Here is a 26,501-nt window from a genome sequence, read left to right as displayed (position 1 = left end):
CCTGGTGAGGAGCCCTTTAAGCAATTCGGCAAGAACCTCAAGCACAAACAAATCTAGCTAAACGCTACAAAGGGTCCTCTGAAAGTGCTACAAAAATCGAGTGCGTTTAAAGTGCATAATGTTTTCGTAAGTTTAAAATAACCAATGGGCATTCTTGCAACATCAAGGAAGCACCAAAGCATGCTATTGTAACATGCTGGGCTCCTTGGATCTGGAACTCCACATCATATTCCCCTGCTTATGCTTTCCAATACCACTTTGCTGATGAGCTCAGTATGATAGTAAGTAATTATACCAAGTATGTCATAAGAAGCCAACAAACAAAGACGCCAAGGAGAGCATAGGGGAAATTACAGTAGAACGTCATTCATACGTTTTGGAAAATACAGGGAGAAAAAAAACATACTAACTGAGAAAACATACGATCCGAAGCAACTAAACAAATTTGACGGAGTCACCTATTGTTGACATCTACGTAATGCGAAGCATCACGCGGATCGTTCCGGCACGAGGTGTCGACGCGTGTTGACCTGGTGGTGCTCTGGCAGCCAGAGATGCGTTTTGTTCTTTTCCTATTGCGTGGTGTTTTAAGAGGGTGATGGGAAAGCGAAATGAAATCGAGCTGGTGGGCAACACCGGGTGCCGCCAAAACGAAACGTAATGCCCACATTGCACCGTCTGCAGCAGAGAATGGCGATTATCGCCTACTAAAAGCATGCAGTACGCTACCAATTGCACTACGCACCAAGTGCTGCAAAACAGATAGGTGAAGATGCTTATCGCAATAGATTTGGCGCCGATAGCCTTGAATGAGGCATACAACAACCTGGGTGGAGATGTGGAGATACCGAAATAAGAAACTATGCGCGCCATCGTTTTCACGTAAGACGGGCAGCTACTGCTGTTTTCGATTGCGCGCGCCTCGCGCTCTTTCTTGTTCGCATGGGATCTAGCGGCCAGAAAACGTATACGATGGCAGTCTGCAGCAAGGAGCGGTGGCGTGTGGGGAGCATATGGCGCTGGCTAACACTCCCATGTTTAGTTATAGTAGATAAACATAAATGTCCCAGAAATTGGATGAGAAAACGGCACCGCAGTAGCACAATTGGCAAGAACATCACACACGTAATGTGAAGATGTGGGTTCATGCCCTACCTGAGACCAGTTGCTTTTTCATCCACTTTCATTTCCATTAATTGATCATTTCTTTTATTCAGTTAATAAGTACATGTAATTTCTCCTATGCTGTCCTTGGTGTCTTTGTTTGATGGCTTCTTAGATATGACTAATAAAAATCAGGCCCTAGGTTTCCTTTCTTCTTGTTCATACCAAGTATATGGCACATTGGATCCAGAAAGAATGTTCAGCGAATATAACCGTGTGAGACAATACCTAGAAAAAGTAGGAGATGTCATTGCATTGTTAGAGTCCTGTGGCATCCCATTTTTCTCTGTGCATGGAGATTTACAAAATGCATAGGATTTGATGCAAAATTGTTGGGAGAGAGAGAATAGCTTTATTAAATTGGGGAAAGGGGGATAGGGGATTAGGAACTTGATGTGTGGCGCCCCAAATCCAGGGATTCACTAGCTTCTACCACTAGCCAAACGCGACCAAGAATTGCCTTCTACACCTTTGGGTCTCAACTGGCGAGTTGTGCCTTCCATTGCTCCAGTGTGTTGGTTAGATTTTACCTAACTAATTGTTGAACATCCTATTTATAAGTCAGAGACATTAGTTTAAAATATATAATACAGTACTGCATTAATGGGCACTTGCCTTTGTCTGTCTTCAGTTTTTGAATTGGCTTATTGTTGCTTCATAATTTCCTACGCTTAGCTAACTTACTAACTGTACAGAATTTCTGTTGCAGTAGTAGTTGCAAGTTAGACTTGCCTGAAACCCTTGTAATGATGCAGAAAAAGTATATAAGAGCTTAATTGTCATCCCTTTAACTACATCCAAGCATGATCAAGCATAACTAAATAATCGTTTTGGAAACTGGGAATCGTAGCAGAATGCTGGATTCTAGTTCAGGTGTGACCTTTTGGATAGCATGAAACTGTCTGCCAAGTTGAATGCCTTTAAGATGTATATGAACTCAGATTGACACAATTCTCTTGATAGCACTTTGCTGTTGGATGAAGGGATGTGAGAGTGGTCATGTTGGTAATCCATGATTGAAGATTCCTGATATTCTTGATATACGATTGAAAACATTTTTTTGAAGCCAGAATTTTGGGCCTGATAAGTAATGATGATTGTGTTGTATTACATGGTTTTTGCAAGAAGTTAATGCAAAAACTTATGCTTTTGAAATGGCTGATTGTTCTTGTAGGTGATATATAGTTGTGCCCATTGTATTCTTATGTGTATATTCACTTGCACAGCACTCACTCTTAAAAGCATTGTTCTGTAAACTACTCTCGCATTGATGAAGTGTCTCTTTTCTCATTGCAGGAAGCTTATGCTGACTGTGTGGAGTACTTTGGGGAAAGTGCACGGAGTGTTGCTACCAACATCTTTTTCTCCATGTTCGTTCGTTTCATCAAGGCATTCAAGGTAGCCCTGATGTCCTTGACATCAATCATTCACAAAGCATCCTGTTCCATAAGATGGTGGCACACTACACATGTACCACTCTGCACAGATTTGACAGGCACATACATTGCATATTGTTACTGCCATCCCGTCTGAAGCTTCAAGCTTTCTGAACCTGTAACACAGCTTAGTTTCATGGCTTACCTTTATAAGATGTGTGCCTTCTCATGTGTCATACCGCACTGCTTCCTGGTTGGCCATGGGCTCTGTATTGGAAGTTTTTCGTGCAAGCCAAGTGCTTGAATGCTCAGGAACGTCAAGAGAGGTCACAAGCTCACATTTCGTAGCTTAAGAGAGCCAGGATTGTGAGAGGGACATTGGCCTAGTAATAGGCAGGTCAAGCACACATTATTCTGCATATTTTCAACAGAGGGTGCACATAGCCTCTGCCAGGAAACTATTGTTTCCAATGGGCTCGGCTTGTTCATTGAAAATGGTGGTGCAGGAGTTGGGCAAGCTTCCCCGGTAACGTTTGTGTCTTTGCTCTTCCATCCGAGCAGCAGGCCGATCAAGAGAACGAAACTAGGAAGAAGATGGAGGTGGCGGCTCAGGAAGCGCTCAAGAAGCCACCCCAGGAGTCCATCCAGAAGAAGAATCTACTCAACGCCAAGAAGAGCACCCAGGTAAACAACCGGCCACAGGCCAACATCCCCGCTGTCTACCGCTTCTGGCGGGCACAGACCACCCGCTGAGTCATCGCCTGTCTTGCCTGCCCCCCTCCTCCCCTCCATCTTGCCATCGACTATTGCTGCCATGTCTATGCCACTGCTTATGCCAATGTGAAGTGGCTTTGCGTTGGTGATATCACCCCACTTCTGTAGAGCCTGGTGCACGTGTTGAAGAGTGTGGAGCTAGGGGCTGAAGCATTCTCATGTTGCTTTATTTATGGTAATTGTTTCTCTTTCTTGTTCATTGCACTCCTTGCGATGAACAACAGTGATTGAACTCTAGTGCTTACAGAATCAGTGAAACACTGGAACATCATCAAGATATGGCAGTGACAGGAATGATGCGATTTACAGCATTGTTAATGCAATCTCGGTGCTCTAAATGCTTGTCCCTGGCCCGTCACTAAGAGGCAACAGATTTTTGTGGCTTCAGTGTGTACTTGGCTGCAAGCTCAAGCTGCCACCAGGCATGCAAGACTGCAACTTGGTGTTCATTGAAGTGGCAGACAGCTGATTTTTCTGCATCATTTGTTTCGAAGCTTAGTGGTCATGCTTCAAATTTCTTATTTTTTTCCACCAGCTAGAGAATGCAGGTACGCTGTAGTTCAGTTGTGTTACTAGGCTCTGGAAAGCCAGCTGTTTTGTAATAGTTGATCATTTAAGTGCAATCATGCATACAGTTTCAGCATGTTTTTTTTTTTTTTACTTGCATCAGTGGCTCAGTTTGTGTTACTTTGAGACGTATTTATTATAAGACAAGCCATCGCTTTAGGTGGATAGTGCTATGGCTGACAAAGCCGTGTGACAGTATGTCGGTGTATAGCATTTCTTTTTGTTGTTGTTGTTGTTTGCTTTTCCTGCACTAATGCTTGTAGTTTTATATCATAAGTGATGTCTCTCACCATCAATGCCAAAGTACTTCTGTTGACTGCATCACTTTGTCTACTTCAAAGAAGAGCCTTTTGTGGTAATTTGTCTGTTTTGTCCAGCCGCATAAAGCTGTCCAAGGTGTTCCTTCCTTCATTTAGAGCCTTTATTGTTAAAAAAAAAAAAACACTTTTGTCGATATGGAGAGATATGGAAAGAGAGCCTGTAGCTGTTGCATAAAAATCATCATGGAGCTCATGAGTCTTGCTTCAGATTACTCACCTAGCACTAACACTGTAGAGTTTTATGTAATGATCACAAGTCTAGAGGAGACTGGGTGATGTGAGATGGACAATTATTAAGTAAACATGATTATACAAAAAGCTGACTAATTTTGCTTACTTAACGATTGCTCAACCAGTATAAATTTAGACATTGTAGCACAGCAGGTTAAGCATGAGCAAAAGAAATAAAATTATAAATAAATAGAAGAAGAATGTTTGTTGAAACATTTGTACACCATTTTCAAACAGTGGATTCAACATGTTCGCTGTTGCAGCATCTGCAATAAGAAAAGTACTATAAACCAATGTTGCTGTTGTCTCAGAAGGGTTTGGGTGTGAGCTAGTTGGTACGGATCATTCATATTTAAAACAGTGCCAAAAAAACACGGACAAGGGAGGACACAGGACGAGTGCTGGTTGCCAACAACACCTTTATTGGAACTTGCGCAAATATATGCAATTCGCAACGGTCATAAGGAGAGTGAAAGAAGAAGGGGAAGGCGAGCCATCTTTGGTCAACTCCTGCTGCACATGCGTCAGTAACATTAAACAATATAAAAGTAACCATAACATGGTGGACACAGGCCAAACTGATTAACTTCTAAGGAACTTAAGTTCTTTATCACAAAGTGCTATGGAAGGGGAACTAACACCGGTGGGTCCTAACTGACACATTGAAAATGCCTCAAAGATTTCTCTGGCCATCTGATTGCTGTACCTTTTCAACACATGTGTGTCTTCAAGGAGTGGTGAACAGCCACACTTTGCACAATGAACAGCCAGACTACTGCCAGTCTTAATCTTGACACAGTGCGCATGCTCACAAAAACGTTCATTGATACAACGTCCGGTTTGCTCTATGTAAGTGCAGCCGCAAGAGGTGGGAATGGAATACACTACATTGGTACTGCAATCTACAGGCTTGGCGACATGTTGCTTATTGCACAGTTCAGGTGTTCTCTGGCTTTCATTTACTTTTTTGCACATTCTTCGCAACTTGTTAGGTGCAGTAAACACGACCTTTACACCGACCTGGCCTGCCGCTTTCTTGATGCGATGGCACACACCATGTATATACGGGATCGCAATAGTCTTGGTTAAGTCATCGCCCGCTTCGCGCTGTTTCTTGGGGGAACGAGCCTCTTGCAATAAAACTTCCGCCAAGGATGACAGCAGTTGTTCAGGATAGCCATTTGCTTTAAGCCACTGGACTTGATTGGAGAGGCTGCTGTACATCGAGTGGTGGCAAGAGCGACAACCGCATTTCTAAGGGCCCCTAAGGCGATGGTGCGCTTCACAACATTAGAATGGTTGGAAGTGTAGGGGAGGAGGTATATTTTGGAACGCGGGGCACCTCCATGAAGGGCAAATATGTTAAATGTTTGCCCTGCGTTCCAAAGAACACCTTCTCCTCTACACATCCAACCATTCTAAAGTGGTGAAGCACTCCATTGCCCAAGGGGCCCCTAGAAATGCGGTCGTTCGCTCATGCCACCACTCGATGTCCAGCAGCCTCTCCAATCAAGTCCAGTGGCTTAAAGCAAATGGCTATCCTGAACAACTGCTGTCGTCCTTGGCAGAAGTTTTAATGCAAGAGGCTCGTTTCCCCAAGAAACAGCGAGAAGCGGGTGATGACTTAACCAAGACTGTTGCGATCCCGTATATACATGGTGTGTCCCATCGCATCAAGAAAGCCGCAGGCTGAGTCGGTGTAAAGGTCGTGCTTACTGCGCCTAACAAGTTGGGAAGGATGTGCAAAAAAGTAAGTGAAAGCCAGAGAACACCTGGACTGTGCAATAAGCAACATGTCGCCAAGCCTGTAGATTGCAGTACCAATGTAGTGTATTCCATTCCCACCTCTTGTGGCTGCACTTACATAGGGCAAACCGGACGTTGTATCAATGAACGTTTGCGTGAGCATGCACACTGCGTCAAGATTAAGACTGGCAGTAATCTGCTGTTCATTGTGCAAAGTGTGGCTGTTCACCACCCCTTGACAACACACGTGTGTGGAAAAGGTACAGCAATCAGATGGCCAGAGAAATCTTTAAGGCATTTTCAATGTGTCAATTAGGACCCACCGGTGTTAGTTCCCCTTCCATAGCACTTTGTGATAAAGAACTTAAGTTCCTTAGAAGTTAATCAGCTTGGCCTGTGTCCACCAAGTTATGGTTACTTTCATATTGTTTAATGTTACTGACGCATGTGCAGCAGGAGTTGACCAACGATGACTCGCCTTCCCCTTCTTCTTTCACTCTCTTTATGCCCGTTGCGAATTGCATATATTTGCGCAGGCTCCAATAAAGGTATTGTTGGCGGTCAGCGCTCGTCCTGTGTCCTGCCTTGAACATGTTTTTTTGGCGCTGTTTTAAATATGAAAGTTGCTGTTGTATCAGGAACATCAGGGAGCATTTCAAAATCTTAGTCACAGTAGCAGATATTTACATACCGCAATGTAAAAATACATATATGTATATGACAAATACATATGATGGTTGTCAACCGAGTACACTGGGTGTCTACTAAGCCACATAATAACCTACAGGAGCATATAGTATATGGCAGCTATCAGTTGAGTAGATGCTCGATTCATAGTCAGCGCTCGCTGCGCTCTCTTGCTGCGCTCTCAGTTATGTAGTGTTTACATCTTCACGTTTATGTACTGGTTCCATCATGATGCAATATCAACATGCCCAATTTACCGCTACACTTTTAAGAACCAGTGCATGCCTGGTGGTGCAAAGAAGTGGTGAATTTCTGTGAAAATAGAAACGATAGGCACCCATACGATGTTCCCATTCATTGTGATTCCACATATCATGCTGATTAATTATTTCTGTAAAGCACACTGCATTCCCCTTTCCTCATCTTAACATTGTAGGCCCTGTTGACCACAAATACTATACGTGTTCCTGTCCCCAACTACTAGAATGCTTATGTCGGGATGACAAAAGCACAGACAGCTCCCACATTCCAAAAAGCTTTTGTGCACTTGTGCTTTCTCTGGACTTCAGTGGTCCTGTGCCACCAAGCTTCTGTTCGTGTGGACAAATATGTGCATGTAAGCTGCAGCCACTTGCATCAGTGTAAGGCGCTCATAAGCTACAGCTAACTAGTGTTGTCCTGCCCAGCAAATGCCTGATGCAAGACAAAGTCGTGCATAGGGTGACCAACACATCCCAATTACTGTCGCCTGTATAACTCGTGTGCCATTTTCGTTGCCCTTCACACCCATTGGGCAAAGTGTGTAACACACACTGCCATGCGGAACACAGAGGAGAGGAGTCTTCACATTGCATAGCCTGTGAGATCCTATGCTTTTTCTCAACCTCGGAGGCCCGAAGAACACTTGTAACCACTCTTTGTTACGTGCCTGCCAAGTGGTGACGAGCACAATGAAGTTTGACGACTGAGGGCCAGCCTTGGATACTGTGCTGGTCCATATCCTGTGCTCATGCAACAGCAAACTTCTCATTGTGTTTTGGTGCGTGTCATAGTGCGTAACAGAGTTATCTCAGTGACTCTTGCGGCATGCAGCAGAAGCATCATGCTCTCAAAGTGCTCCTAGGCAGAGTTAAAAATTGGCAGTAATTTTGTTGTGTTGGTATGAATGGCAAGCCAAGGTCTTTAGAGAGACCATTGCATTTGCCAAGCCACTTGTGAATGTTTTCAAAGAAGCTGCTAGCCATTCACGTTCCTATGTTTTTCTGTCTTTCTTTCTTTTTTCCTAAGTGTCAGTAGACATTTTGTGTTCATTTTAAAGTATTACATGAGCTATGAGAACTGCCTAGCTGTTATATACACGGTACTTTTTCTCTAGAGTTGTTGCAGAGAAATGCCAAAAATATTGTATGTGCACCTTATGTCACTGCCCGAATGTTTTCATTGAATCCTCACGTAGAGCATCACTGTTACGACAGAGGTGTCATATGGAAGAATTGAAAGTTTTGTTGGTAGCCAAAAATCTGGGGGGTTTTTTGTACTGTTAGTGTTATTGCATTATGGCTGGCACATAACAAAGACACACATCATATACTCTTTGTTGAACATTGTGGGCTTAAATTTTATTATATTCTTCCATGTCTAAGAATATTTATCGTATTTACTGGGCACATCTTCTTTACCTGACGATTGATTCAAGCGCTTAAAGCAAATAAGTTATTACATTTCTACTTGATAGTTTTGTAAGTGAGCACGTGGAATGCATAGCATTTCTTTCTGGTTTTCTGATATGTGAGGTTGGCTTCGAATTAGTTAACTGCTTTGAATATAGTCCATAAAAACTGAAGCCCGTAATAAAAATCAGAGATTTTAATGGCAGCAAGATTTACTGGCATTCATGAATATGTTTAAAACAAAGCTGTTGTTTTTATTTCCTTAGCAAGGAACCATTGTGAAAACTGCCAAACTGTCCTTTTTGTTATCTTATTTGCAGTCCAGTAGCACTGTAGAGAGAAGTGGTTTGCGATATCAATGTGTTTTGCTTACGAGATTTCAAGTTAGTACATAAGATGATGTTATCTATTGGTAACGTGCCATAAATTCCTGGGTACTATTCCACTCAAGGTCTTTGGTTCCATCAGAATTGACACTTCCTAATGCGTTCTTGACAAAGCAATTAAAATGGTTTGTTTCAAATTATTCATAAATCGACACACATTGCCTTTGTTTATGTTAGTTTGCCTTGGTGTTCCTTTTGCCTTGTGAATTTGATTTTATTCATGACCATCAGCAAGCTTGGAAGTGGAGAACATCACTCATTCCATGGCCTTGCTGGTTTTTGGCAAACGTCAAGCCACATATATAGTGCACATTCTACAGCTGCATTATATGCAGCATGGTCTCATCATTATGTGTATAGTTACAGTAGCATATTTGGTTGAGTGTGTGTTAGTTCTTTTATCCAGGTTCCTATTTATTAGCATGCCTTGAAGCTTGTTTCCTGCAAAAAAAAGAAAAAGTGCACGGTATGCTTCCTGACTGAATGTCATTAATTAATCTAGGCCAAAAAAAAAATGTTTTCGTACAAATAATGGTGTATGCAAACTTTCTTGTAATTATTTCCCAACCCTGATGAGCATGACTGACTTGCTGTGTTTGCACAAGTAGAGTGCATGAGTTCTCACAGTTGACCAGTTGATTGAAGCACAAAAGAAAGAGCTGTGATACATAACTGCCTATTGTTTTGCTTCTGAATAAACGCATTCAGCGCCCATCACTTACTCTTAGCAGTGGTAGTTCACAGCTGGTTGCAGTCACTGGGCTGGTGTCTGCAAGACCAGCTACCTGTGATAAAGCAGGTTTTTCAGCTCCATCCAGTAAAATACAGTTCTGCAAACAGATTTACACAAGCTACAAAAGTGTTTCACATATAGACGTTACAAAACAGGTGCGAATGCATTCAGTTTGTGTTCATCCTTTGTTTCTTAACTTGCACGTCCTCGAGGTGTTATATCTCCCAAGCAGTGTTCGAAGGAGGCTTCCCTTTTTCAACTACAGTCTCACAAAAAACAACATCGAACAGCTGCAGGGTCATGCGAGGTCCTGAAGAACAAATATGAGATTGCTTTTTTTAACTTAACAGAACCCACTTATAATGACTTGCATTGCAATACAATCTCTGGCATTCGTGTCGCTGGCCTATAATGTGACAACGGCACTTAATTAATTCGCCCTTATTCATGTAAGCAGCTAATGTGGCATACAATGTGGACATGATGGTGCTGTGTGGAAAAATGTATTCTAGGGAAACTAAGTCACCGTCCAAGTAAGGTTAGAGAGGTCCACCAGATGCTTGTTTACATGCATATAAATCTTTCTTATGCTCATGACAGAGCTGATGGGCACCCTTGTTCTATAATGAAATACACTTTCCCAGAAGATGTAGGAAGGGAACCAAGTTAGTTCAGCTTGCAGGAAGTAGAATGCGCGTTGTGAAATGTCAAAGTGCATGAACCTTTTTGAAGTTCTAAATTGCGGCCCTTATTTCCTGTTACATTTGAACACTTATCTTATACCACTGGGTAATAAAATGTGTACATTCTCCAAGAGATTGGCATTGCGAAACTGGGTGCTGAACCAAACTTTTTGTCTATCACACTTTTTGGTACCTACTAATAAGCTGCAGCTGGCAAAACTGTGCTTGCAGAATTGTTGTCAAACCCAAACTAAAGCATTTTTGTCTAATAACTGGGAATAAAATTTGTAGTGCAAAGTTGTTTCCCTATGAGGTAAATGCACAGAATGCAGCTGCAAGTGTGTAAGTCTCGACCGCGAGCTCCTCACCGACACAAATTGGTCCCCCATTGCAAATTACGTTGAAGGTGAGTCCCCTGCGATGCAGTCCATTGTCATTTGCAGTCGAACAATTGCATTGTGATGTTAATTATAAGTGGGTTGAATGAGATTTTTATGTACACATCTACATTTTCACCCTCACCCATGTCCAGCTTTACTAACATGTGTGTGCTCATCGACACTGAAGAGGGATAGGCAACAGCCACTAATTGTTGCATCAATGAGGGGGGCCTGGCATGAATGGATCTTCCATCTGTACTTGCAGGTTTGTTTGCCCTATATTCTACACGGGTGACATTTCATGGTGCATTCTGTGTAAGGTCATGCTTGCATGTCGCAGTCATTTGTTTCATTGAGAATGAGTGACGACCAGGTGTCACATGCTGTGACAGAGGGCGAAAGACATTTCCTTAGTGAAACGAACAGTGGTTCCACCTGCTGTCAGCAGAGCGAAACTGTTGTCTCCATTTAATTCTTTTCAGAGCAGGAGTTTCACCCTCTTAGGATAGATGGCACCGCTGTTCATTTTACTGAGAAAGTCCTCATTTTTGTTCAGCATCACTGGATGTAGAATGTGCCTCTAAGCTGCTCCAGACAAAGCAGAATAGTAATATTCCACAAAATACACCATTGAATACCACCTCCGTGCAAAATCGGGATGCAAACAAGCCAGTGGTATAGATCGAAATGTCATTATACTGGGGGCTCCATTCTCGGCAAAATGTTCAATATGCATGATGCGCACTCCAATGCCATACATTATGAAATAATATTGTTGTGGCCAAGGATAGATTCATTTAGAATTCGAGACTGTGTTGTTAAGTTTGCATTGATTTTCTTATAGGTCAGCACTATCTCGCATGTGGTGACTATAGCACCGACAACTTGCTCTACGCAAGTGCTGTGCATATGTTCACACGAAATGTGGAGCAGTTATTGTCAGTGCAACATGTTGTTGGCATTTCACGCGCTCAAACTTGTTTAAGCAAAACTCATCTCATGTGCTGAGAACCGTTAATTGTGAATGTGGAGGTTTCGTTTTTTTGTTTCTTCTTTTAGCGAAAGTTATTTCAACCCCTCTTCAGTGTCTGCAGATTTATTTGCGCCCAGTGCCTGATGCATCGGCTGTACAATTTGCACGGCTTTGTACATGTGTGCTCTGCTCATTACTGTGTTGTGAAGGTTCTAGCGGCACTCGTAAAGACGAGCTCTTCTGCTGGAGTCGATTTTGTCCACTTTGCCGCACCGCCCCTGCCTTTCACTGTGAAACTAACATGGTGTTTTAGTCGTGGAGAGCATGCATGACAGTTGATTGCAGCTGGTAATACTGTGTGCTTGTCAAGCTTAGTAAAAATAAAAGAGCACTTTTTCTGCACCTCTTGCCGAGAAGGGAGTGCTGTGCTCATATCTTGGCCATTTTAGCTATGTTGCATGAGCATGTTGTTTGTCACCAGCATCTTTATTGCTTGATGCGACTGCATTTCAGGTGGAGGTATCTGGCCGCTTGGAACTGGGTATCAGACCATTCCACTTAGCACTTGGCAGTAGCACTTGTTAGCCATTGGTTGCTGGTTTCTAGCAAGTTATAAGTGAGACTGATCTGTTTGTGTCACTAGGTCCCTTTGACATTCTCTGAAATTCTAGAAAGCAGTCACGTTTAGATACATAGTTGTGCAATTCTCTGCATGCAGAGTCAGAATGTGTGCAGTGGCACCACCTGGGGCATGTGTGTTGTGCATGGAGCCTTGTCTCGCTTATCCATTTTGGTGCACCACTTAATGTGTAACACATTCTACTAACCAATTCATTTCGTTCTCACTGATTGGGTGTTATTTATCTTGTCCTTCACACAAAGAGTCTGTGCAAGGCTGTCCAAGTTGCATGAACTAAAATCCGGTGATTAACCACACTGTGCAAATTTTTCCATCGTTCCTTTGTGCCGTTGTAGCAGGTGCATGGTTCGGCATCTAGCTGCACTGAAATGCATTCCCAATTTACAAAACCTTGTGTAGGTTGCTTCTTTTTGAAAATAGAGTCAGTGGCGCCAGTGGGAGTTATGTTTTATGCATGATACGTTCCAGAGGCTGAGAAAGTGCATTTCAGTTTTTTTTTTAGAGTAATAAATAAGCTATTTGACCTAGCTTTATTGTTCTTGTTCATTCCTTCATTTCACAGTGAGGTGTTCAACAATTGCATATTCCACTCAGAAAAAAAATTGCCAGGATACGAAAACACATGCATAGAAAGGAAGGTACCCAAAGCATTGGCTTAATTCTCTTACTAAATTTGTACTTATTTCTCTTTCAACTCACCTTTTGTCATGAATAATACTTTATTTCAGTAATTAAGCATTATACTTGTAGCTGTTACTTGAAAACTCCACCTAAAAGGGCTAAAAAAGTCAATAATTACTGCTTATTGTGTTTTATCATTTGTTCAGCTTCATTTATTGGCTATTCTGCACATTTCAGTTCATCTTGCACTTTTTCTTAGCATCTGTGAATTATTTGTGAATCAAAGAAAAGTTCAGAGATAGAGGAGCTTGAAGCCTTACATGCACATTGTTCTTTTTTGCTTGCCAGCGTGAAAAGCTTCACATGTATTATGCTTTTGCAGCTCAACACATACCAACCAATTTGTCTATATAATGACCACATTTACACTACCATCACTGTAGAGCACAAATCAATTAGCATGCACCTCTAATTTTTAAGTGCACATTAACATCTCACCTAAAGAAGGACTTTAAAAATAACTCGTCCATTATATTGACAGCTAACTACTGGTAAACGTGAAAAGTGCTCCCCCCCCCCCTTCTTTTTTGTCGCTACCGCAGGAGGATGTTTGCATACATGGTGTGATTACAGTATGTGCCATTTTTATGTTCTTTTGAGCAGTACACTAGATGTTTGGGTGCACAAGTGTGCTTCTCATGTGCTAGGCTGTTTTTCGGAGGGTCACCATGTGGCAAATTTTTCTATTCTTAAAAGGAGATGCCCCTCAAAAAAACATTTTAAATATTTATACTAAGGATTTGAAAATCCACCCACTTATAAAGTATTACAAGCAGATTTTAAATATGTCATTAGTTTTTGTGTAACCGCTACAGGTCTTGAGTTATGTCCTACACAACAGCAAAATAGAGTGATTATGTGGGCACATTATTGGGTAATAAATTTTCGCAAAAAGCTTTGTCCTGCAGCTTGTTCAGCTCTTTGTAGACTCCTAAGTGCCGATATCTATTCAAACAGAATCAAGAATTACTGCAACTATGAAAAAAAAATTAGGACAGTTCAACAATTTTTTTTTTCACAATGATATGAAAATAACCTTGTACTTATACTAACAAAATTTGACATACATACACTTGAAGATATGTACAGTGCTGATACTTAATTGAAATTGCAATATCTCCCAGTAGTAGTTACGAAAGTACAACGTTACATTTCAGGGAATCGAGAATAAAAATTAGTTGAAATGCTCTAATCTGCATAATTTCAGTAACTTTACACGCTGCTTGGCTAGATATCGGCAATTTGTGATCTATAAAGAGCTAAACAAGCTACAGCACGATGCTTTTCATGACAGTTTAGTACATAAAAAGGTGCCTGCAAAGATTACTATATTTTGCCATTGTGCATCACATAAATCAAAAACTATAGCAGCTACATAAAAAGCAAGGACATATTTGAAACTTGCATAGAAAACTCTATAATTGGGTGAATTTTGGAACCTCTAGTACAAGTAATAAAAATTGTTGTTTCGAGGAGTATCTCCCCTTAAACCATAAATATTGCATTATCAAGGTTGTATGTTTACTTGTTGTGTTTCACGATTCATAGTTGTCTCTGTTTCTCCACCTACTTCCCCCCCACCCACATTTTCTCAGTTCTAATCAGACAGCAATCTCCAAAATACACCCGCACAGTGACTGAAATATTTGTCTTAACATACAGACTTTTAATAACTATGTTTGCTTGCATTTGTGTAGAAATAACAGCGCTTGGACCGTCTTGCACCTGTGTTACAATAGTGTGAAAACGTCAGTGTAAATGTTTATTCTAACTACATGGCAGTACAGCCTTTGTGTGAATGTGTGGATCTGATTACTGTGAATGAGGCTTGTAAGCTTACATGAAATTAATCTGAACAGTTTTGCTTTGTCTGCGCTTCTTTTTTTTAATATGTAATTCTGGATTTTAGGTTGACTAAATAGTGCATAGTATTACTAAGTCTATTTAAGTGTGCCTCATGAAATAAAGCTTAGCTTATGATTTGTAGTAAAAACGGTAACTTTCTTTTTTCTTTTATCTCTCTGCCACTAGGATGCTGTGATAAATGAGCTGAAGAACAAAACTCGGTTGGTGAATGAGAAACGCTTGCTGAAGCAGGACGAAGTCTACAATGGAGCTCTTGAAGACATTCTTCTTGGTGGGTGTTGTCTAACTTCAATTGGTGGGGTTCGTTTTGATTGTGGTCTGATAATATTATCAGGGCATGACAATTAACATATCAGTTTCTGGTGCAGATGGAAATGTTGTGTCTGCACTATCACAGAAACAAAAGCTAGTTTTCCCTACCATCAACTCTGCACCAGGACTGCACAAGAGACTGTAGATTCATTTCATAACAGAAACATCTTAATGCATATGACAAATAAGAAATTTCTTTCAACATTTATGACCAACATTGTTTATGATAAATAGCAGCCGTCTATATTACAAAGTTTTTGATTAACTCGCTGGCCTTCACAAACTTCGTAACAAGTACTTATACATTTTATGAGGGACACTGCTTATCATAAAGCTTATGATGATAGCTGTCTGTTTCAGCATGAACGTCAAAACTTATCATTTGCATGTGTTGCACTGGAATGTTCCTGTTTCAATGTAATAACTGAATATTGTGATGCAGCACAATATGTGATGGCTAGTTGTTGAGACGGAAACACAATACTGTCACATCAAGTTACATGAACATGAACGTCAAAACTTATCATTTGCATGTGTTGCACTGGAATGTTCCTGTTTCAATGTAATAACTGAATATTGTGATGCAGCACAATATGTGATGGCTAGTTGTTGAGACGGAAACACAATACTGTCACATCAAGTTACATGACTGATAGTGGCACAGGCATCACATGGCACACTTTATATGCTTGTGTCCCTCAACCAGCCATTTTTTACTTGTTCAGAGCTCTTCCTTTGACTACAGATGCTTCTAATAAAACACTGAGTCGATTTCACTACTGATAAGGTGTTACATTGGCAGCACATACAGTCTGCACAAATGTAGAGATTGCACACCACTTACCACGTACGGACTTGTGCCTTTGGTATAAGCTTCCCTGGTTTTCTGGGGTTCAGAAAGCTAAAGACCTAGATAAGCAGAAACAATCACACAAAAATGCCTTCTTGTTGTCGTTAATGTCAGAATACACCCATGTTAACAGATCACAATCTTTCAGCCTAGATGCTATGAACTGTAGGATGTCCTCTCCACCTTTGTTGCGGACAATTTCAGTCAAGTACAATTGATGCTTCCATTTCCTTAGAAGTGGAGCATGACTGTTGAAGAACAGTGACTTTGAGGTGTTACATGTTTTCACATTACTTCTAGGAGAGAAACTAGCACAAGCAAGTGCAAACTGCCAGCCATGTTATTTATGTTGGAAGCCTTCATACTATATAAGATTCCAGGCAGGCACAGTGTACAATGAAGAAAAAAAAATGAAAATATCAAGATACAGAATATACACAACATTGTACCAAGGTGTACAAGGTGTCTCTCACCCAATTTCCATGCCAATAGAAATTTTGCTTACACAAAGCACTAGGAACACTAGGCTACCTTCATTGTATTTGTAGCATGCAGGCTCATACAAGTATATTTTATGCTTTTTCTTTAGGCTTAAGAATAATGGATTTAATGGGAACTTCTGCAGTGACAAATGCCAGGCGCCGGGCTTGCCTGGAAGTTGTTGTTGTGGAGTTTTCAGACACAAATAAAATACAGTTGAAAGCTTGCACTCATCAATGTCATGTTCCAGTTGTGCTACAACTTTTTCTATGGCCATCGCATAACAACCAGTCCAGCAGCTCATCTTATCAAGCTACATTTACTTTTGCAGGTCTCAAGAATGAACCATACCGTCGAGCAGACGCCGTGCGCAGGAGTCAGCGGCGGAAACAGGAGAATGTACGGCTGTCACGTACAATGGAAGAGATGGAGCTCTAGCTGCTCGCACCTGGTGATAAGAGTGCAAGAGTAAGTTGCCTGCATCACCACATGTCCTCTGGTGGGGTTGCAGTCCTTTTTGATGAATAAGTGTCTTCCCAGACACAACACCAGTTTTCCTATTCGAATACATGTGACACAGAGTAATGCTCCACAGTACTTCTCATTTAAAATTCTGTGGTCACGACTGCATCCTTTGTGCAATGTACAATATAAAAATAATTTAATGTGTTATTGCTTTATTGGGATTATTGGGATACAGTGCTGAAAAGGTATACTAGACACACAACTGGAACATGATCAACAAGGAAGCACTAAAGTGCTCTCACAGCATTTTTACATTGTCCTTAATGTCTGCACTGAACATACATACACTACTCCATGCTATGAAATGTGCAGTACAGTCTGCTGAGACAGTCTGAGAGCACCTATCCAGTAATAAAGCGACTACAGTCAAACCTTGTTATAACGAAGTTGCAGCTGCAACTAAAATTACATTGTTATATGTGTTATAAAAGTAGACACTAACACCGATAAAAAAACTCCCAGATTCTGTCTACTCAAGTGAAATGCAAGTGTAGCACTGTGCGTTGGCATTGCAAGCCATCTGGCAAGAATGGTTTTGTCGGTCATTCACTTTCGGAGGTAAAATTACTTTTGCAACATTTTGCGTGACTAGCAACAGGACTCATTAATGTCAATGGGTGACGGCATCCCCCCGGCGCTGTGCCAAGCACACTGTCCGCCATGACTGGCAAGCCACCGCGGCACCGTTATCACTGAGATCAGCCACTCACAATAATGTACATGGTGCGCATCAGTTGGCACGTTGCCCATATATTCTAGTTCACTGAAACCAGGGGCTGTACTCTCCATCAAATCCCGTAGGTGATACAATCACTTTCGCAAGCTATTGTGTGACTCTGTACCTGAAGCATTGGCGTCAGCAGCTGATAACACTTCTCCCACAGTGCCACGTGCGCTATCTTATCACCGTGTTGGGAAGGCTGTAGCTCGTAAGTACCGACATGTTTGGTGCCAGGTCACCCAAAAGTGATGCTATCTCCAAAAATGATTGACCAAAAATACTGCTTTGAAATTCCTGCCTCCCAATAAACATGTTTTTTGAACTGTGTGTGAGCAAATATTTGCTCCGCAATATCTGATATTGTGTTGGCTCTTGTAGTTTTGGTTTCATTTAATGCTGTAGCTAAGCCCATTGAAATAAAGCATGGCCACCCAAATTTTTTATTTACACTATTGTATCCTAGTTGTATCCTACAATTCATTATTTTCGTATTTATCTTATTGAGGTTGAACTGTATAACTGGAACATTTCTTCATCCAGAAGAAGTGGTTGATCCAGAAAACTATCACTTTGTGGGCCTTTATTCCATCTGTCAGCGATATCGATGGCATAATACTAAGTGAGTTTCCCTTTAACACTGTACTGTACTGTACTATGACCATTGAACAGCACTGCTTGTACATCCCTCACTGCAAAGGCTCCTTTAACTTCCTTGCAGTGGCCTCAGTGAGTTACTGTGATTGCCTTTGGACGTGCATAACTATGTGTGTCAACATGATCTGATCCTCTACATGATCCTCTTTGTTTGCCCACAAAGAGGGTACACACAAAAATGAAAACAAACTGATGACAATACAGGTGTCAATGTATCTTTCTTTTTGTGTGAGTCCTCTTTACGTATGTCTTTCAGCATATGCCAACTAGGCCAAGAAGCAGCTCTCTTATGTGATTGCCTCTATCTGGAGTAGCATTCTAAGCTTCCAGCCCCTCTAGGTGACTTCTCAAATTTCATCCCCCCTTTTCCTCTTGGAAGTGCAGTAATGAATCAAATGTGTCACCATTTAAAGAAGGAGTTGAACACCACAGACTGATGGATGTACAATTTCGACATAATGTTTTACATGGGCCTTGATGTATGAAAATTTGTGAAAATTGCAATATCTTTGCAAAAAAAAAGATATCTGAACCCTGTAAGCCACACATCAAAGAGTGTAGAGAGCAGACAGTCACAAAGCTAGCTCAGTAACATGAATTCTGTAAAACTCTTATCCACAAGTTCTGAATGAGCATTTGTTACTCTCTTGAATAGGCGTATAGGTTGGCACATTATGCTGAACTGCCACTTTGAGCACCTGCACAGTACAGCTTACTAAACTATATTCGTTCTCGCATATGCACGTACGCACACACAGATATACACACACACACATTATAATTTGGGCTTAGAAGAAAGTATGATGTGTAAATCTAAAACATGTGAATTGTGATTGTTGCTAGCACAATATTGCGGCTTCTTTCCGCATGACATTATTGACAGGATTATGCTCACATTTGTAAGCACCTTATTCCAGTGGGAGTGGTCAGGAAAGTTCTTGATGTGCACAAACATGAAACCATGTTTTAGAGAGTTCTTGAACTAGTATTAGTCACCCGCCGTGGTTGCTCAGTGGCTATGGTGTTAAGCTGCTGAGCACGAGGTCGTGGGATCGAATCCCGGCTCCAGCGGCTGCATTTCGATGGGGGCGAAATGCGAAAACACCCGTGTACTTAGATTTAAGTGCACGTTAGAGAACCCCAGGTGGTCGAAATTTTCGGAGTCCCCTACTACGGCGTGCCTCATTATCAGAAAGTGGTTTTGGCACGTAAAACCCCATAATTTAATTTTTAATTTTTAGTATTAGTCATTTGCTTACTTAATGTACTACATGCCGACTTCACTTGCACCCGGCATGGTAGCTTAGTGGCTGTGGTATTGCACTGCTTAGCACTAAATCGCAGGTTTGATCCCAGCTGCCACAGCTGCATTCCAGCGGGGGGAGAATGAAAAAGTACTTGTGTACTGTACTTCAGGTGAAGGCTAAGGAACACCCCAGGTAGTTAAAATTAATCTGGAGCTCTTCACTGCGGCACTCCTCATAACCCACTCTGCAGTTGGGGATGTTAAACTCCACAATTTAGTTATTGACTTCACTTTCCTGAACTGTGAGTTTCGTAGTGAGCTTGTCCCGATCAGTTTGATACAGCCAGGGTGCTGTAACATTGACAGTAACTGAAGTACAGGTGCCAGTCTTGTTTTTAAACACTCCCCTTTTATATTCTAATGCAGGTTAGGACCACTTTTTACTGGTTGTAAGTTATGGTGCAAGTTTTCTACTAGTCCATGTGGTTTCTCATCTGGCACTTCATAGAAGCTCTTATAAGGGCTTTTATAGTGCACCATATTCACTCCTTAGCTACAAGCAACCACAAAGTGTTGTTTGATGCTTGGCACCAAGGAGCATGCATACAGTTTTATTTCTTCTAATCAGTCATCGTGTAAAGCTAGTTTGTGCTAATAGCATTTTGCACATATCAAACATGTACACTATCCTAGTGCATGTTGAATTTACATATACAGTAGAACCTCGTTCATACGTTCTGGAGAAAAAAAAAATACGAGAAGAAACATACTAACCGAGAAAACGTTTGATCCGAAGTAACTAAAAAATTTTTACAGACTAGACTATTGTTGACATCCACGTAATGTGAAGCCTTGTGCAGATCATTGCGGCGCGTGGAGCCGGTGGTGCTCTGGCGGTTCGAGACGCGTTTTGTTGTTTTCTTCTTGCTTGGTGTTGCAAGAGGGCGACGGGAAACTGAAACGAAATCGAGCTGGTGAGCGACGCAAGATGCCACTGAAGCGAAACGTGATGCCCACATCGCACCACCTGCAGCAGGGAATGGCGGTGCATTTCAATTATCACGTACTAAGAGGGTGCAGTAGGCTACCAATGGCACCACGCACCACGTGCTATGAAACAGGTAGATGAAGATGCTTATCACAATATGTTCGTCTGCGATAGCTGTGAATTCGGCGTGCAACGATCCTGGAGAAGGTTTGCTGGTTCCAAAATGAAAAAGTGAATGTGCACCGTCGTTTTCATGTGAGACAGTCGGGCGAGTATTGCGGGGAAGCTGTTGCAGTGGGCAGCTATATACTGTTCATGACCACGCGAGCCTCGCACATTTTCTTGTTTACATGGGATCTAGAAGCCGGAAAACGTATCATACGATTGCAGTTTGGTGACGTACTGAACACTGGTGCCGAAAAACATTTTCCAGTAGCGCATAAACTGGTAAAAAATGAGCTTAACTCTATTGGGTCATTTTTTTTTTGTTCTCGATTGCGAACGTTAGCGCTGGAAAAACACACATAATGGGAACGTATGAACGAGGTTCTACTGGATATATGTATGTGTGTGGGGGGGGGGGGGGGGTGCAACTGTGTAATGCACAAACCATCGGTGTAGTGCCAGATAACTTTTTTTTTTTCTGTTTTCCTCTCAGGAGCTGTGCATGTCCTGGAGTGCCTTTTCCCCTCATCCCTACAGACCCACTCACGATAGTGGCAAGCCTGTTCCTCTTCGACGACACCTCTGTGTACAGCATGCATGTGCAATTTGCGGAGCAAATTCGCTTTAGTGACGCATTACCTTGTAAATATAAGCCAGTGGATCGACAGCACTCCAGCACAAGTTGGAGACACATAGACACAAAAAGTGGTACTACTACAAGCATTGAGTCAAGTGGATGCTGCAGGAGCTTCACAGCTGCGTCTCATTTGCAACTTCCGTCTCAACCCAAGCCGGTGCGGCTGCAAAGTGTGTCTGGTCTTCCCTCACGGTCACACGACAACAGTATGTGCAGTCAGAAGTGTGAAGGTGCTGCTTTTGTGCTTGCTTCATCGCTGGTGTGCTTGTCGGTGGTGCTTCAAGTCCGCAGAGGTTTATCATGGCCTGAGTGCTGTTGTTTTCTCGGTACTTTCGACAGATGTTGAAAAAGACTGCACGTGCTTACCGTGGCTGTGCTTCGTCTTGCTTTTTTTTTTCTTTTGTAAATTTGTTTTATGTGTGTCTGCCATTGCTGGTCATTCGTGTCCTGCGATGTTTTTGGTGCAAAGACAGAGCCACGTGTGTTTTTGTTTGTTTGCGCTTCTGGTCATTCACGGGGAATTCCCCAATATTGTCCTCCTTCGAGCCCTGTGTGCTGCCCTGACGTATATATTGCATGCAGCGAGCGACTGCGTTGTTAAGTGCCCCCATCTCCTCTGTCTTCTTTGTTTACGGAGATTTAGTCGCATTTGCTTGTCGCTGAAGGTAATCCTGTCGATTATGGTTGTTTTGCAATAATATATACAACTATACATATATATTATATATACATATATACATATACAAACAACAGTGTTGACAAAGCAACAGTTTTAGCTCTTTTGGCTCTGCTGCCTGCCTTTCTTCTATTTCCTGAGCTTCCATCCAGAGATGCTGCAGAAAATGAATTTTCATCACCTCAATGAATTTTTTTTACTGTCTCCTTTTACATATGATGACACAACTAGCCTGGAATGCAATCTTTCCGAAAAATAACAGCAGTTTCTAGGCTAGCAGTTCCTAGTGGCACAAGATAATTAAAAATACTATTAAAAATGGTGGACATAATGCATACATATAAAGCACAATCATGAAATACAGCGTACGTATGGGGGCTCTAGCTGTATTTGCTCATGTAGTGCTTAAGTTTATATAGGAGAAGCTACAAAATTTGCTTCCCTATGCCTGGTTGCTTAGTTTGTTGAGCAGCTAATGTGATCAACGTTCTTCACTTTAATAATTTTACGGATTGCTGAACATTCGAGCACTATGTCTGTTTACAGATATGCAGCGACGAAAAGACAGCATGTAACATATAATGTAATGCCCCTGTGCCTCTCTCACCTACTTTATCTTAGCTCCTTGCTTCTAAATGCAGCTTTGGAAGCTAAAGTCATCCACTAAAGAATGCCAATTTAGTGCTGTACTTAATGAGCATGCCACTGAAAACATTTCACTGAGTGTCACCCTAATGCAGGTTTCTTTCCATAAATCAGTCTCTTTGAAATACTTTTAAATGAACATAAGTTGAAAGAAGCCCTAGGACTTTGGCATGAATAGTATGAACCCATTGAGAGATAAAACTCGGGTTATATTGGAGTGTCTTAAGCAAACGTTCTTAATGTGCCAGGATATTTAACGCAGTGATTTTACAAGCTATTTGTGTACATATTCTTGAAACACTTTTCCTAGCGTCAAGCACTGTCAGTGGCATTGAGCATTTCACCCGTTGATGTTTACGAATACAGGTGCACATTAGTGAGTTTATGACTGTGACATTGTCTACAAGCTGCAGAATGCACTATGACCACCCTGTTTTTGACGTAAAGTATTAAGTACTGCCCACATGCATCATTGCCAAGCTGTGTTTATGTGGACATGCTTTTTTAATGTTTTAGCATTTCCCCGAGTGTATGTGTGCATGTGTGTATAGTTGTTACATTCTGTGCTTAAACGCAATGAAAAATAGAAGCATCATTTTGTCAAACTTGTGCAGGTGACATTCATGCCAGGATTATAGGGTTTGAGTCCTGTTGTATTTAGCTGCACATAATTGTAATGCAGTTATTGGTAGCACCTCTGATTTAAAAAAAAAAACTTCACGTCCTTTCCGCTGTCAGTGGGGATGCATATATTACCATAAAAGCATCAGCCAAGGGACCAAACATTCATCATCCCATGAAGAAAAAAAAAAAGATGTGTAAACAGGCAACCCAGAGTGTCCCAAGGAGACATTCAATGGCAAAAGCGCATCAATTTTACAAAGGTGTGGGTACCTCTAGCCTGAACTCCAGCTCACAGACGTTGTATTCAAGACCCTTTTTGCTGGCTTGACGGGACGTACGCACCGAGTGCCACTCGCAATCTCTAGCAGGAATGCGGCAGTGTTCAGGGGCTTCTACTGTGCTGTAGCAGAAATGAGTGAACCAACTGTTTCCTCTGCTGGCAGAAATGGCTGCCATGTTGTCCAGACCTTAAAATAAAAGATTCTTGTAGGGTGTTTTCTTTTGTACATTGCTGAGATGTCTATTAAAAAGAATGTTTTTATGACTGCATGTCAGTGCAATAGGTGTATTCATCATCTATTTCAGGGATGTTCAAAGGATGCTTCACCTCAGCCACTCCTTATTCAGTATCATGGCAGCAGAGAAGGGATGGTGATATAGAAAAGAAGTACACAGGAGAAGTGCTTGTCCTGTGTTGCTGTCCCTTTTGCACTGCCCTGATAATGAACCTGAACCAACCCTCCCAATTTTGCTTCCCTGTTTAAGTACATACGAGTTCTATAAATGCTTACACTTAGCCCCTGATGAACTAGACTGAATGAGATTTGTGCATTTAACCTCTTCTAGCAAACTACAAGCTCCCAAATTGGAATGGGATGCTTAAGCAAGAGAAAGCCAGATTGTGGCTTCAATTGTGGTTGTCCAATAAAATCGTGTTAGCATGTTGCCGCTGCCCACTCAAAAAATGCCACTCTGCACATAGAGTTTTTTAACGAGTTTGACCACCAGACAAACTGTACGCCTGCATCCATTCAAGTGCGCAAATTGCTGTCATCCCCTCTGCAGTACCCATGGTTTTACAGGCTGCCACAAGATGCGCGATGGTTGATCTTCCAAGTCCAAGAACATGCAGTGAGACATTTGTATGGATGTACGGATGTTATTTCACACTGGATTCCCTTTACAGTTCTTTTGTAAGGAGTCCATAAACTTCACAATGGCGGAGAACTAATTATGTGTGTGCTAACTTCAATAGTACCTTTACAGCAGAGCTGTTAAAGGCTACTTTCCCCACTACCTTGTCTGCATGTAGAAAAAACTATCATCATCAGCATTGGCTCCAGCATAGTCTTCTTCTTCCACAGCTGGCTCGTTGGCGCCCCTCGGCGCTACCGCGTGAATGCACTCTTGCCACTGCTCCCTCTTTTGACGTCGTCATTAAATAATTAAGAAACACAGAGACGTAACCAATAATTGAGAAAGACTTTAATGAACCATCGAGGTTTACCCAGTGATAAACACTGGGGCCGCATGCTTCAGTGTCACTGGTTTACCATTTGTATGGAGTGCTTGGGCGGACAGTTTCTGAATGTTTTTCAGGAAAAATAAAAGTATGGAAATAAGAGGTTGAAGACAACACTGAATTCTGGCGATTGCTTGTAGAAAGATTGTTAAAACTCCATTTGTTAGGATGTGCAAAGCAGGCAAAATTTAATGCTTTAATCGAACTTGCGAATTTCTGCAAAACATGTGAGGTATGTAACTACAGTCAAACCTTCATATAGTTAACATGGATATGACAAAATACTGAATATCAAAAGGTAAATCTAAAGGGTTTCTTGCCGCAGAATGAATGCATGCTTTTAATGAATGTAATAAAGCTATTTTAATGTAGGGTGTTGCCTAATTATTATTATATGTTCAGTTGTATCTTATGCAAACCGTAAACTAATTTTAGATATCGCCCTGTGAAACACCTTGACGTAACCAATTAACAGAATTGCAATATATGTATTGTTGGTGCAGATAAAAGGGTTGCAACTTCATCCTTCAGTTTTTTTATGCGAATGCATAAAATGGCCCACTGAGCAAGAAAGCTGGTGTCTGTAGCAATGAAACAACACCTAAATTTCCAGTGGCTGCAAAGCCATGTCATGAGCACGCCTTGACGGAGCAGAGCAGGCGAAGCGGTGTTGTGTGAGGAGAGAGGGAATCACCACCACACCATGTCTCCAGCGCACCTCGACAGCGCAGATACGACGACGACACCACGGGGCGAGACAGGTTGTCGTTTGCGAGGCACTCATGTGGTGCATGCATGTAGGTATTGCCATCTCACCCTCGGAAGTTGGTGCATGGTGTGCATCTCTCTCTCACCCCCATTGGGTTTTGCTGCTGCGTGTGCCTGCCAGCCTTAATGGCTGCTGCTACTTCCTTGGTCTGTCATCATGCAAGACGTTGGTGGCGTACGGTGTTGGCACCGTAGGCTACTGCTGCTTGCTGGTTTGGGCATTACATTATGCGCAATGTAAAACTCGAAGAACCGCTCAGCGGCATTCAACTGGACATCAATGCTTTCACATTCACAACTCGTTAGAACTGCTTGGGTGTCCTTTTTTTTTTTTCGCTTTTCGTTACCTAAAAAAAAACATTGAAACTGCACTTAGAAGTACTTGTATGTTAGCTAAGAACAGCCAAAATAAATTGCACTCTATTTGTCATCTCTGTGAATGAAATCTGTGGGCTTGTTACGAAAATCTAATGGGCATCCAGTGTAAAAGAATGCTTTATGCAACATGACGCGACAGCGGCCAACTTGCCAAGCCATCACCCCTGGAATAATTTCGGAAGGCAGAGGCAAAGTGGTGAACGAAGCGGCGGCTTTGGCATCTAGCCTGGCCTGTGAACAGGAAGTGCCCTCTGTTCACTCGTGGCTCGAGCTAGCTGCACATGAACTACGCTCATGATTACGGTGGCTGAGAACCCACAGTGATGAAGATGATAGTATCTGCTTAATATCTGCACGTTTTCCGACTACACCTTTGACTTTGACAGAAAACTGTTTTGCACCCTACGGCAGCCTGTAAAACAGTTTATATTGC

At 41.8% G+C, this 26,501-nt stretch overlaps 1 protein-coding gene across 3 annotated transcripts in view; it reads left to right on the top strand.

Moving 5' to 3' along the window:
* Frl (formin-like protein) overlaps window positions 1-23,949 on the top strand; it is a 319,350-nt gene extending 295,401 nt beyond the window's left edge. For all 3 annotated transcript variants that reach the window (XM_065450450.2, XM_065450449.2, XM_065450451.2), the window contains 5 exons: window positions 2,461-2,562; window positions 3,102-3,224; window positions 15,043-15,148; window positions 16,851-16,987; window positions 21,312-23,949. In XM_065450450.2, the coding sequence (XP_065306522.1) occupies window positions 2,461-2,562; window positions 3,102-3,224; window positions 15,043-15,148; window positions 16,851-16,957 (438 nt within the window). In that variant the 3' untranslated portion in view covers window positions 16,958-16,987; window positions 21,312-23,949. The remainder of the gene's footprint in view (window positions 1-2,460; window positions 2,563-3,101; window positions 3,225-15,042; window positions 15,149-16,850; window positions 16,988-21,311) is intronic.
* Window positions 23,950-26,501: the final 2,552 nt, after the last annotated feature.

This window comes from Dermacentor albipictus, chromosome 1, assembly GCF_038994185.2.
Source record: "Dermacentor albipictus isolate Rhodes 1998 colony chromosome 1, USDA_Dalb.pri_finalv2, whole genome shotgun sequence".
Classification (NCBI taxonomy): domain Eukaryota; kingdom Metazoa; phylum Arthropoda; class Arachnida; order Ixodida; family Ixodidae; genus Dermacentor; species Dermacentor albipictus.
This window is presented reverse-complemented; position numbering and strand designations above follow the sequence as displayed.